The sequence below is a fragment of the Rhipicephalus microplus genome, chromosome 5 (genome assembly GCF_043290135.1).
Source record: "Rhipicephalus microplus isolate Deutch F79 chromosome 5, USDA_Rmic, whole genome shotgun sequence".
Taxonomy (NCBI): domain Eukaryota; kingdom Metazoa; phylum Arthropoda; class Arachnida; order Ixodida; family Ixodidae; genus Rhipicephalus; species Rhipicephalus microplus.
Window position 1 is genome coordinate 29,780,867 of NC_134704.1, and position 14,420 is coordinate 29,795,286.

The following is a 14,420-nucleotide window of genomic DNA, read 5'->3' on the forward strand; positions in this document are numbered from 1 at the left end:
CAGCGGGAAACACGCTATAACATAATCGTGGGGAAGTGGCGAGCGAGAAAGAGCATCGGCGTTCGAATGCTTGCGGCCTGGCCGATAAATTACACGAATGTCTTAATCTTGGAGACGTAGTGCCCAGCGAGCTAGGCGACCAGATGGGTCTTTTAATGACGACAACCAACACAATGCGTGGTGATCAGTCACGACGTCAAATGGGCGGAATATATGCAAGGTCGGAATTTCGTGATTGCCCAAACAATGGCAAGGCATTCTTCCTCGGTGACTGAATAGTTCTTTTCCGCTTTAGTAAGGGTGCGACTAGCGTAAGATACAACATACTCATCGAAGCCAGATTTACGCTGAGTAAGAATAGCGCCGAGGCCTACTGCACTAGCGTCCGTATGGATTTCGGTTGGAGCGTCTGGATCAAAGTGGCGTAAGATAGGTGGTGATGTCAGAAGATGCCGCAACGAGGCGAATGCTTCATCGCATGCTGGGGACCACGCCGAGATGTCTTGGTTGTCGGCAAGTAGCTGCGTCAGGGGTGCGATTATGGTGGCGGAATTGCGCACGAAACGGCGAAAGTATGAGCAGAGGCCGATGAAGCTGCGGAGTTCTTTTAGTGTAGCTGGCGACAGCGCTAAGCTTGGCTGGATCAGGACGGACACCATGCTTGCTAACGACATGCCCTAATATGGTAAGCTGGCGGGCAGCGAAGTGGCATTTCTTCAAATTCAGCTGCAGTCCAGCGTCCGAAAGACAAGTCATGACGCTTGCGAGGCGGCTGAGGTGGGAGTCGAAGTCCTTCAAGAAAACGACGACATCCAAATAGCACAGGCATGTGTTCCATTTAAAGCCTCTAAGGATGTTGTCCATGAGACGCTCGAAGGTGGCAGGCGCATTACAGAGGCCGAATGGCATCACGTTAAATTCGTACAATCCGTCAGGCGTTACAAACGCAGTCTTGGGGCGGTCGGCTTCATTAATAGAAACCTGCCAGTAGCCAGACCGAAGGTCTAAAGAAGAAAAGAACTATGCTCCTTGTAGGCAATCGAGGGCGTCATCGATTCTTGGCAGTGGATAAACATCTTTTCTCGTGATCTTATTAAGACGCCTGTAATCAACGCAAAGTCTGATGCTACCATCCTTCTTTTTCAACAGTACAACCGGAGAGGCCCAAGGGCTGTTTGAAGGTTGTATTACGCCACGGCGTTCAGCGTGAGAAACTTGATGTGGGCGCTGGTACAAAGGTGCGTGGCTACCGGTGTCGATTTTGTGAACGATTGCAGATGTGCGACCCAAATAAGGTTGGCTATGGTCAAATGACATCTTGAAGCGATCTAGTAGAGCCAGGAGTTGGGTGCGCTAAGCAGCGGGAAGTTTAGGGTCAATCGATGGGAAAAAAGCCTCCGGAGATGAAGTGGGAGTGGTATCAGAGGTAATGGTGTTTAAGTGAGATAATGGCAAGTCGTCGGGTAGGTGACTGGACGAAACAGAATCAATTTCCTCAAGGTGACCGAGGACTTCACCACAGAATAATATGGCTGGGGGAGAAAGCGAGTTCGTTATATAAATGGAGCCACGGGAGTTTTCTACGGTGACAACTGCGAACGGGAGAAGGAAGCTTTTGCAAGAGCGAAAGGCGTCGGAGGGGTAAAAGAGGGCGCGTCATCGCAGAAGAGTGGCACAAGAACACAGGATAGAGGAGGGATGTGAGTGTCCGCGGCCACGGTGACTCGGAAGATAGCGGTTTGAAAGGTCTTTCAGACGTCGGCGCTTCACACAGGGGCCGTTCAGACATCGTCGACAACTCTAGTTCGACATGCGGACAGTGAACGACGGCATGATGAGCGCAGAGGAAGTCCCAGTCTAAGATGATATCATGCGAACATGGGGAAAACACAACGAATTCGACTACATACAAAATATTTTGGATGACCAGTCGAGCTGTGCACGCCGCAGAAGGTTGGATGTGATTCGCAGTGGCCGTGCGGAGAGAGAGATCGGAAAGTGGCAGTGTAAGCTTCTTCAACTTGCGACACAGTTCACCACTTAGCACAGACACGGCAGCACCAGTATCAACGAGCGCTTGCACCGGTACACCATCAATATGCACAGTTATTTCATTAGCAGGTAGAAACGGAGGCCTTGAAATTTTCGATATGTGCGCAGCTTTTGCCTCGGGAACTGCGATGGTCAGTTTTCCGTTTCGGCGGGTGCTGATGGAGGAAGCATTGGAGAAATCGAACGGCGCCGTGGTGAGGGCGACCGATCCCTGTCGAAGCCGCGGCGACTGTTCCGACGTGGGGGGGAACGAAGACGACTGTGGTGGCTCTGGACGATAGCCGTAAGTCGCCTCACCAGCAGTTGGGTTATAATCCCGACGGCGGCAGTAGCGTGCTACATGACCGGGAAGATGGCAGAAATAGCAAATCAACCTGTTGTCCAGAGTGCGCCAAGGGTTAGTTGATGGTGGTGTGGGGTGGCGAACAGGAGGTGGGTGGGGACGGACAGGGGGACTTGCTGCGTAGATGAGACGGGGCTGTTTAGCAAGATCCATGGCGTTTGGTAGCCACGGCGGCGATCGTCTGGCGGCCTTAGCGTAAGTGAGAGGGGCGGAGATAGGCGAAGGATGGTATGTAGGAGACAGGGCATCAGAAACTTGCTCTTCGATTGTCTTGCGGAGTGTTGGGGTCAGTGTGTGCGCACTGGCCGGAACGTGCGGCACAAGAGACAATTGACGCCCCACTTCTCGGACGAACTGCTGGATTTGCTGCATTAACTTCTTTGTCGGATGAAACAGCGCCGATGGTTAACGCAGATGTAGAGCTCGTGTCGAGGTTTGGACCTCAAGTAGAAATGCGCTCTCTCCGCAGCTCGTCGAAACTCTGACAGTGCTGAATAAGCTGGGTGACGGGGTTTGCGGGTTTTTTGCAACGAGCATGTGGAAGGCGTCGTCCTCGATACCTTTCACGATGTTCCGTATTTTGTCAGTGTCAAGCATGTGGGAATCGATACGACGGCAGAGGTCCAGAATATCCTCAATATACGAGGTAAAGGTCTCGCCAGAGCGCTGTGCGCAGCCGCGCAAGCGCTGTTCGGAGCGAAGCTTGCGGGTGTGGCAGTTCTGCCACACCCGCGAGATAGAAATGAAGGTAAGTGAGCTTGTCTGTGTCATCCCACTTATTGTGGGCGCTTACCGCTTCATACTGGGACAGCCAGTCTTCGGCGTCCTGGTCGTCGGTCGCGTTGAAAATCACTGGATCTCGCTGTCGTGGCATTCCGGAACAGGTGACAGATGGGATTATGACTGCAGGTGGCTGGGTCATGTCGTCAGGCATTGGCGAGGTGGGGGGTTGAGGTAGAGTCCGGGAACGGAGTTCCAGTTTGAGACAACCAGCACTCTCCACCAAATGTAAGAATACTGTTAGACGCCTCGCCGGGGTGATGCAACCGTTTAATGGGCCGAACAGCAGCGAGACAGCAGCCAACGGTTTCAGCAGCGGCTGCAGCAGCACGAGCCTCTGCCACAACAAACGTCTTCTTCGTCGTCTCTAGCAAGCCCTCATTTTTGTCACTACACATTATTGGAATTCACTGATCTGATCTTAATGATGATACTTCGTACCTTTGATGATGATACTGGCACTCGTCCTGTCGTTTCCTACACAAATTTATACCCCTGCCCCCACAGTGGCACGCACCTGGCGACGAAGAAAACTAAATACACACGCAAGTTCTCAGTACACAATGTTGATCAGTACTCTGTCACTCCATGTCAGTCCTGGTGGAACCGTCGGTGAACTTGTGCTCGGGTTTTCTGCGCAAAAAGATCCGTTATGCGGACTCTTCTGCGAGAACCTGGTGTGCATGTTTTTCAAAAATTTTCTCAATTTTTTCGCCTTCGCTGCGTTCGCCTTGAAAGCATTAGCCCTTTCACCCGGTCTTGGTCTGGTCCCTGCTTCGCGCCAGTGATGCTCTCTCGGCATTTTTCGCTGAAATAAGATGCAGCATCTACATGGCCTTGAGCCTTGACATCAGCATTTTTCAAGAAGAGGAGCAGGACAAGAGCCTCGCTGCTGTGTCCTCGTGGCCTTCCTTTTGTTTTAGGGGCGAAGCTCCTTATAGCGGCACCCGTTCGTCCCCCGTAGTATGTAACAAGTATTATAACATTTTGACCTCCAAGGTGGTGCAGGTGAGAGACTTCTTCTGTGCGTTGTTGAACAATAAAAAATAGTGCTCAATGTACATGTTAATGGCTGCTAATGGGGAATGAGAGACAGGAGCATTCGGCTTTTAGTTAACGCGCAGGCTGCGATCAACATTAGCAGCCATTGGCATGTACATTGAGCACTATCTGACTGAAAAAGTTTGCTACGTCATACTCGCTGGGCGTAACCTCCTTGGTTTTCGAAAGGTTTAGCGAGCGTTTGGCCGCAGTGCCATGAATACAGTGAACTAGTATATACCATGAACTCGAGGTGGTTAAAGGTGGGAAGTGGACCCGAAGCGCAAGCCGTAAGAAAGTGTGCGTGTGCCACCTCTCGTTTAGACCTTGGAATGTCCGCTGGATGGCGGTGCTTCTATATGGGGAATATATGATGAAAAGATGCGAGATGGTGGTACTTGGAGTGTTGAATAGATGGACGAACGGACACATAGACATGCATGAATGGACGCGTGAACGAACGCAAGGGCGGCTGCATGGACGAACGCAGGGACGGACGCACGAACAGATGCACGCACGGACGGGCTGATGGACGCATGGACGGTCACACTGACGGACGCATGGACGGACGGAAGCAAGAACGAATGGACGGACGAGTTCTTCGCCCCACTCTCCATCATTCACTCCGTGGATATGCTGCCATTTTTCTTTTTACTCAGTAAACTGTCCCTGTTTTCCTTTTGCCAGGTGATTACACGCACACTGATGAGGACTGTACAACACCAGAATCCGTCGAATTCAGCATGCACTCAGCCTTGAGATCTAGTAAACTGAGTTTTCGATTGTCTAAAGCTTTCCACTTTTCGTATGTGCAAGTCTCTTCCACCACACCCGAGTTGCAGCCGCTGTCTCGTTATTGGCTTCGCGGGTACAGTATGTTGACGAGAATTCTGACGTGGTGGAAAGTGTCTTTAGACTTGGAGGTTCTCCTTTGATGTTGATCTTCGAGAATTCATCTTCCGCAGCGGGAATGCTAGTCTGTATGCTTAGAAAATGTTGCACTGTTTGTCCTGAAGTAGACTTGTTTAGATTCTGAGCTTCAAGATCACCATTGAGGAAGCATTGGCTAGGTGTTGATGCTATAGACGCGGAGCCCATTTTTCTTTTCAAGTGTGTTCTAGTCCGTTTTTTTATTGATTCCAGGTGAGCATGCCGAGCTTTTAAGGGGTCTTCGATCTTGCACTCTGCTCTCACTTTCACTCGAATCTGGTGAACATAATCGTCTGCTTCCTCCATCTCAGGTTCCAAATTATCAATGTGAACTGCATCTTCTACCTTCTTATCAATTCCTCTGAGAAGCCTATACTCATTAGTAAATATTCGGTGCAAATTCATCAACTCACTTATTGGTGGGTGATCCATATGCCTGTTTTCGACAGCTTGTGTAATGGCCTTGCGCAGTTGATTCCGCCTTTCAAACAGGGCCTCCATCATCTGGTCTAGTGTCGTATCATCTGGTCTAGTGTCGTCAGAAATCAATGACCGTCCACGTTAGGAGGCGAAGTCAGTGTCAACATGACATCTATCGCAGAAGGCTTGCACAACGAAGATTCAGGTATCGTCCACATGACATGCTCCACGGCATAGGTCCCTGGCAGGATTAGGCCCCGCATATCAGCTTTACCCACGGCGGCTTTGCCAATGTCGTCGAGGCTACGGATGCAGTGGAGAACCGTCCCAAGTTTTACGGCACCAAAATGTTGATAAAAGGACGAGCCGTCGTCCCCATGGCGAAGCCCTACTTCAGTGGTGACGTTAGACAACTTAGACTTGACCCTAAAGGCGGTGCAAGTGACTGCTCAGAAATTTATGCCGTGCTTGCCTATATACCGTATAAACTGGACTATAGGTCATGTGGGAATATAGGTCGACCCCCAAGTTCAGGATACCGAAAAAGGAAAAAAAAGGAAAACAACACGAAATTGCCGAACGACATTTATTTGCGAATTGGGCGCACCACACCCCGATCGTTGGAGCTCTCCTCAACCACCATCACAACTGTTCCTATTCCTCAGACGAATCACCACTGTCTTCTGAAGACGAGAGTTTGTCGCTGATTGCCTCCTGCAGTGCGTTGTCTTCTGTGCCATACAGCGAGTTGCTGATGGAACATTTCTTAAAAGCACTTTCCACAATAGAATCTGGCAAGGAACGCCAGGCGGAAAGCACCGAGTCACAAACAGTCGCAAGCTGAGGCCTCTGTAGGCGGCCCGTCAGTGTCTTTCGGTTGTCACCAGACATCCACTTTTGGTACTCCAGTCGCACTCGGTCTTTGAACGGTTTGTTTAGCACAACGTCGACCGGTTGGAGGGTGGATGTCATACTACCTGGTATCACGGCGAGGTCCGTTTTTTCCTCGCCCAGTGCGCGCTTCACAGCGTCAGTCAAGTGACCACAAAATGCATCTAACACCAGCATGCTGCAGAGACACAGCAGTGCACCTGGCTTACTGTTCCAGACTACTCGTATTCATTTGAGCATCATGGCCTCGTCCATGTATCCCTTTTTGTTGATGCAAACGACAACACCGGGCGGGAACACTTCCTTTGGCATTGTCTTACGTTTGAAAATGATGAAGGGTGGAAGCTTTCTACCATCTGCCATGCATGCCAGCATGACGGTCAAGCGCGAGTGCTCGTTGCCAGTGGACAATTGCTTCATATCCTTGGCGCCACGCTGCATGATCATGGTCGATGAAGGCATGTCAAACCACACAAGGGTCTGATTGGCATTGTCAATCTGCCCCATCATGTAGTTGTTCTGCTCCCGAAGCCGGTTCACGAAGCCCTGAAAGTTTATAAGCTCGTCCTCAAACTCGTCTGGAAACTTTGGACAGATGGATGTGCGCCACCGGAAAGAAAATCCTTTGCGTCTCATGTATTGACGCACCCAAAAGTTTGGTGCACGAAACTCTTCTCTTGTGAGCCCAGCTTTTCGAGCAAAGTCCACAGCTTTCTTGCAAATGGTATCCTGGTCACTGGCAACGAGCCCGCATGAACGCACAAAGTTCCCTAGCGTATCCTCCAGCTGCGGATGAACCGCACTTCGCCCACGAAATGACATTTTCCGAGGATTGCACATCTGCAGCTTCCCTTTCAGCACCCTCCAATAGCACACGTTTTTTCCTGGTACACCAAAGCGGCGCTGAGCAGCTATATTCCCATTCAATTCTGCAAACTCAACAATCTCTAGTTTAAATGCAGCTGAGTACTGCCTTCTCGTACCGCTACTCATATTCACTGAACGAAAAAAAAGACCACTAGAAATGAAACACAATATCAAGCAATATCGGAGGCAAATCACGAATGCAAAAAAAAGCAGACAAGAGAGAAAAAAACAACCTGCTATTGGATTTGAATGCGAATATGGCCGTGTCTAGCTTTTCATTCACATGCAAGCCAACGTTGTCTTTTGCAACGTTGTCAGACAGCGGTGCACCGTCGGATAGACACCGCTATATAAGACAAGCGGCGACTTTAGCTTGTGGTTTTATTGAAAATATCTCGACTTATATTCCGGTTTATATGGTATATATGTCACGTGCATTTAAATGTAGCAAATAAACTATTAACAATGTTAACTAGCAGTAACTGGATAGAACTTCTATAAGCACTGCCCAGAGAATAAGAACACAAAAGCTTTAAGCATCTATCAATGCTTGCCCATGGGGAAAAACATTCCATCATCGGCACTCGAGAGCTCAGCAACTTACGAGAACATCTGGAATGCTTTCTGGCTCCTGGCTGAAGAACTTTTCGTACCTCACGATGGTCTCGAAGAATTGCAATGTCACTGCTGGATGGCCACAGCTGCTTACACCACTAGATATGAGCTGCCGTGAAAAAAAAAAAAAAAGAAAAGTGTGGATAAAAACGGTAAGGTATGCAGAACATTAATGTGAGGCCTTACCAGTGTTGAACAGAAACAAAATGAAGTGAAATTACTAGACTGGATAGTGAATTATATATATATATCACGTATTAATAAAAAAAAAGGGCATATTTGTCATGACCAAACTAACCGGCACAATGTTTTTTAAAAAGTTCAAACAAGGCCAGTAGAAATGCCATTTTTTTCACAACAAAGAAAGTGGAAACAACTTTGAAAAGCAGCAGGATGCGACTTTTGGAAGAATGCAAGTGATAACCTGCAAAATATGCCAAGTTTTAATATTTACGATACCCAGAGCATATAAGCTAGCATCTCTTAAGCGTCAAAAATGATGAACTGATGTGAGGGAGATATGCTCATTTAACCTTCAAGTAGGGCTTAACAACAATGTAGATCTCTAAATAGGTGTTTTCGCAGCTTAGCACCCTTTCACTGCAGTGAAGCCACCTCAGCAGAAAGTTGCATGCAAATTGATATACATTTGAATAGGTGCTTTCCCAAAATTGAAGCATACCTGCACTACAGCGAAACCACCTTCTACTGTGGCTACATGTGGACTATTATACACCTATTTGTTTATTTTGAATGCTTCGAAACTTTAAATAACTTAAATTAGATTCGAAGCGAGTTTGAATATTTGAAGCATTCGAATATTTGTACAAGCCCACTTACCAGTGTTGACCAACACAAACAAAATGAAGAATAAGTGACATTACTTATTCCAACGTGGTAGCTCCATTCCGTCTCGCGATTTCAACTTTTGATAACACGAATATATCAAGACAGTAAAATGGGAATAAGCCAGAGAAACTTGGATGTGAAGTCACTTGAATAGACTACGTAAGCGTACATGCCTTACCAAGAAAAAGCAAGATAGGCAGCCAATCAAATGAACCTATTCAAAGATTGCCAAAGATGCATTCCAGTTTTTTTGCCACTGTATTGATTTATTTATTCATTCATAAATAAATGCTGAAGCACTGATGTTAAGTTACTTTTACATCAGCTGGGGGATTACGTTACCATTTTCAAATTTTCACTTTCAATAATTTTAGTTGCAGCTATACTCAAACCTAATTATAACAGTGTTGCATCTTACACATAACTAAGTTCATTACATCTGTAAGAGTAATTATAAAGGTTTATTCCTAATACTATATCTATTGTAAAACTTTTCATTTACTTCATTATAACCGATATTTCATTATATCCGGGTTTGTTATATTGAGGCATAAGTGTATCCATAACTTAAGATGTTTGCAGAACAGTAAACAGTAGATAGTAGATGTAAGCACATGAAACAGCAGACGAAAGCAGCTAAGACTGAGCAACTTTTTAAACCACCAGAATTGCTCAGTTGTGGGGAGGAGCAATATAGTAAACGAACGCATGAATACCCATGAATCAATAATATGAAAACTGAGCTTATCTAGCATGTTTAACTACGGTAAGTGCATAAACATGTTAGGGTGGCAGACTGGTCTAAGAAATTTTTTGTTTATTTCTGCAGTGAGTTTGATCAAACTGCACAGGATTATGCAGTGTTTTTTTTTTTTGCTGAATTCAAATATTTAATTAGTTTTCCTGTACCTCATCTTGTTCCTGAGATAACTTAAGTTCACCCCCTATTGGTTAAGGCTGCCATAAAAAATAAGCTTAATTTGAAGTGATATTTAAGATATGCCAACATACTGTATATACTCGCACAATGATAGGACTTTTATTTTTTTTCAAAAAAAAATGGACTCCAACTTCGGGATGCAATCATTAGGCGGGGTAAATTTTCCGTGAAAAATATTCTGAGCACCGGAAACACAAAAAAGTCGCTAATCAAAATTCTTACGGTAACGATCATGAACATAACCAAAAATAAAAGTAAATTAAGGCTTACCTTTGTAATAAAATGCACGCATTACACAGGAGCTACATGCATGGCACACTGCCCTTTTATTTTTTATCTCTCTTACCCCCTAACGTTCATTCAAACTCCAAAGCATCACTGGCGTCAGTGTCGTCGCCGCACGATTCCCTGTCGAAACCGGCAGTGTCTTCACTGTCTCACAGAGGATCATCTTCCGTTCCGTCGAGCGCGTTGGAAATGCCAGCGTCATTCCATTCCACCGCATGAAGCGTGTCGTCCATCCGGAACTGGCGCGGAAGTTTTTTGTGGCTATTCCCAGCCTCTGGGAAACTGTGCATGCCTGCGTCCGTATCATGTCTAATGACACTGCATAACCGTCCTTGCACATGTCCTTCACGTATTCGAGGACTGCCTTTTCAATGTCAGGGAACTTGCCAGAATTGGGTCCGCGGAAAGCCCATCGCGTGCTATTGGTAACCATGAGCCTGTTGCGCTATTTTTTCCAATATCGGATCCGGATTTCGTTGACGCCGAAACGCCTGCCGGCAGCCCGGTTGCTGTGCTCTAGCGCATAGTCAAGCACCTTCAGCTTGAACACGGCAGTAAAGCTCGCATACCACCCCATGGTGAAACGGTGCTTCAACAGACGATCACAAAGCACAAAAAAAAAACGTAGTCTCAGGAAAAAAACAACATTGCTGCGGGATGAACACAGGTCGACCAACAGGCCGTCGCCGCTGTAACAGTGCGGAATGTCAAAATAAACATAGCGGCTAACGGAACGAAGCACTCCGTGGAGCGAAGCCACCGCATTTTTTTCTTTGCGTCAGTTATGGAGGTTGTGAGTACGTCACGCACGTCAAAACAGTTTCTTCCATCTAAATAAGGAATGCTTTCATTTAAATCAGTAAATTTACGGCATTAGCATTGTGACGCCCGCTTTCAGATCACAGAAACAATGATAGGCGCGTTCAGCTAGACTTGGCACATGACATGTCGATGCGGCAAGTTCAGGGTGCGATCATTTCGTGGGGAAAAAAAGTTGAACTTAGACGACAAAATTTAGGGGTGCGATCATTATGCGAGTGCGATCATTACGCGAGTAAATACAGTAGACTAATGACTATAGATTGAAAGTATGCAAGAGTTTTTTTGTTTTGTTTTTAGGCATTCCTTGGTTATTTTACAGCAAAATGAGCTATCCATTTTCAAAAGCATTTGGAATTGTGTTACAATTTTGATGAGTAATTAATCAAAAAGGCTTTGGCTCTAAATTCTGCTCCCATACTTGCATTCTACACACATACAGATTTCCATTGCAAAAAGAATTATTCTTGTACCAGCCCTAGCTGCAAAGATATTGAGGCCTCTAAATTGAACTGTCGTAAAATTACTTTTGCGAAAAAAATAAATAAAAAAACTGAACACACACAGCTTCTTCAAAAAGCAAGAATCATGGTGCGCATGTTTTGCAATCCTCATAAAGGTGCTCATAAATTCTAGCAGAGCTTCTAACACAGGTTCCGGCAAATTATATAGAAGCCTCAAAGTCGGTTCCCCATTTTTTACAGCTTCTGCATGTTAACAGCACCAAGAATCTGGACAGTTAGAATGACATTACAAAAAAATTACCACTTCTTGGTGTGTGAAAATTTGCAGATATAGAAAAATACTTGCAGAAACCAAATGTGTCAATTTTAAAAAATGAATTTTTTTTGTCACTTTTTGGTGCCAAAGACCAGTCTGCCCCCTTAACCATAGTACAGATGCTGTTCAAACGGTAAGCAAACTTGTAGAAACTTCTCAACCCCCCCCCTCCAAAGCATACGAAATGCTAAAACATACCTGCCGCATGATGGCTACAACTGGTGGAACACCATCAGGAGCACCAGCCATCTGAGCATTGTGAAATCCCTGGGACACAGAGAAAAACACAATAATTAAAAATGATATATCAATCACATGCTCATGCATTCATATTTGGTACATTAACCATGTCACACTGAGGAGCTTTGGCAGCACTAGAAAGGAGAAAGGCGCTCTAATAGTGATCACTACTGTTGATTATCGTCAATACAAAGTCAATACAGCAGTCTTTTGTCGTGCAACTTTTGTCGTGCAACCAAAGAGCTACAAAACAGAGGATTGCCAATATTGAAATTTCAACTTCGAGGCACATTCTAAGCTGCAAACTGAATATTAGCAAATATTTTTTGAATATGAATACACACAAGGAATGAATTTTAGTATCATTTTACAAATGTTCTTGTTTTGACCAACTAGAAGAAAAAAAAACAAGTGTATTTATTTATTTGATTTGTATACACGGATACACAAGGACACAGAGGGAAGAGGAAGAGAGCAAGCTGGCATCTGCCACCTGGAAGGGCACAGCGCTTGCCCACTCTTTCGGGAGGAGGGAAGACACAGAGGAATTGAAGAAAAGAGCGGAGATAGAGGAAAGAAGAGAGGGATGTAAAGAAAAATGACCAAGACTTAGACGAGCATGAGTATTGCACAGTAATAACATACAGGAAAATTACACGTTGTAGAACACTACACCTTGAGACACCTCATCTGCGGTTATTCAAAATGTCTTGGTGGATGTTAGCTGGTCGACAAACTGCAGGAACAGCAACAGCCTCCCACACGACACTGTTCCTCCAAACACCGAAAACAGCCACTACCCTGACGTCCCTGTGAATGCTTGTTCTGGCTTATCGCCACATTTTAGGGCAGCAATGACAACTTATTGGTCATTAGTCTTGGTTTATTTTTCAATTGGTTTTCCATTCACCAATGGCTGCTTATTTGTTCGAGTAACGTACTACTTGAGCAGAATTGCAGAACACGAATAGAGTGTCTATCACTTGTGCATCTAGTTTGTTAAATTGAGCACTAATCATGCACTTTTTAAATTGCTATTTCAAGCAGACAAAACAGAAGTGGAGTTGGATTCCACAACACTGAACAGGTCTTACAGGAATGGCCTCACCAAGGAGATACAGGAATGAGATGGCAACTTCCACGTCCTGAAATGGCAGGTTTCGCCAATTCTGAAGCGTTGTGCTGATCATGCTCTGAGTCAGGGACAGGGTCATGTTTTTGTCCTAACAAACAAAAAGCACAGGTCAGAAACAGAAGAAAAACAAAACAATGCAGGCAATATACTATTAGAAGCTAAGTGTTTAATACGACATCTGCAAATAAGATCATAGACACATTTGTGATTGATGCCATGGTTTTGCACAGACAGACATTCAAGAGCATCACCTGGCTCATTGACGTTAAACCGCTATGTCTAAATTATCAGTACAGATAGCAAAATGTGGCTCAGAGCTCCAGTTCAATGCCAGTGAAAGTGCAAGAGCAATGTGGTGCAGTGAAAAGAAAAAGAAACTACTCAAATCCCTGACAATGTGAAAAATCAGCGACATGTAATCCTCTTACACAAACACATAAGCATTGTCTAGGTGTACCCTTATATTTTCATTAAAACGGTGCCCTACCAAGATATTGGCAAAAGTTTGTTTTGACAACGATGCAAGATGTGTTATTGGAGCTCCTCCCACAATATTTGTAGCTTGTGCATTCAGCGAAACAACACACCGGCCAAATACTTTCAGCAAACAACACAAAAAATATTTGTAGCCTGTTCTCAGTTCAAAACTGTAAACTTACCAGCTGAGCGGCATTGTCAAAGAGCACCTTCAGTGTCTTCCTGTATTCTAAAAATAAGGCTTCGTCTTCGCCCTGTAGAAAGAGGAATATCCTAAACATAATTTCGGCGTGAAAAATATGCAAATAGCTTCGTACCACGTAAGCAGCGCAGCTCATTATTCTGTTGCCAAAATGTTTCTGCTAATGGTAACAATGACATCAATGAAGATTGCCCTAGAAGAGGAGTCGAGAAAATTTTTCAAAGAACAATTGAAGTATTGCAAAGCTAGCTTTTCACTCTGTGTTACAATAGACAACCTCTTGCATTGAAGGACTAGCTGATCTCATCAGGCTTAACGTTCATGCACAGTTGTAATGCAGTTAATTCAGTACATGTTTCCACTGCTCTCCTGCTAAGCCTATGCTCAAGACATGGTTCGGTCCTATGTCAGACTATAGCATGCTCGTCTGTAGATAGTCGGGGAAATGGGAGGACAGTCTGTTGGTGCTGAGCATGCCTTTCATCCTATCTGTCAGATAAAAGCAACAGCTTATTATTATTGCATAATGCAGCACAGCAGCCAATTCTGTGATTATTTTGCTGTTTCGCCGTAAGCAATCCCGAACACGCTTTAAAAATAAGCTTGAAGAGCGCGAGATGTTTTACATGAAACCAACGGTGCAGTTCAGTTGAAACTCGAAAGTTAAGAAATTGAAAACTGAAACTTAGAAAACAACTATAGTTGGAACCAGAGGTCTAGTTTGAATAACAATACAGCTTTCAGTACTAGA

General features: G+C 45.2%; 1 protein-coding gene across 2 annotated transcripts in view; it reads right to left on the reverse strand.

The window, feature by feature from the left end:
- Nucleotides 1-14,420, reverse strand: part of LOC119174794 (exportin-T) — a 54,191-nt gene that overhangs the window by 16,082 nt on the left and 23,689 nt on the right. For both annotated transcript variants that reach the window (XM_037425862.2, XM_037425861.2), the window contains exons 12-15: nt 13,650-13,721; nt 12,950-13,078; nt 11,814-11,882; nt 7,929-8,048 (exon numbers count right to left, since the gene is read on the reverse strand). In XM_037425862.2, coding sequence (XP_037281759.2) covers nt 7,929-8,048; nt 11,814-11,882; nt 12,950-13,078; nt 13,650-13,721 — 390 coding nt within the window. The remainder of the gene's footprint in view (nt 1-7,928; nt 8,049-11,813; nt 11,883-12,949; nt 13,079-13,649; nt 13,722-14,420) is intronic.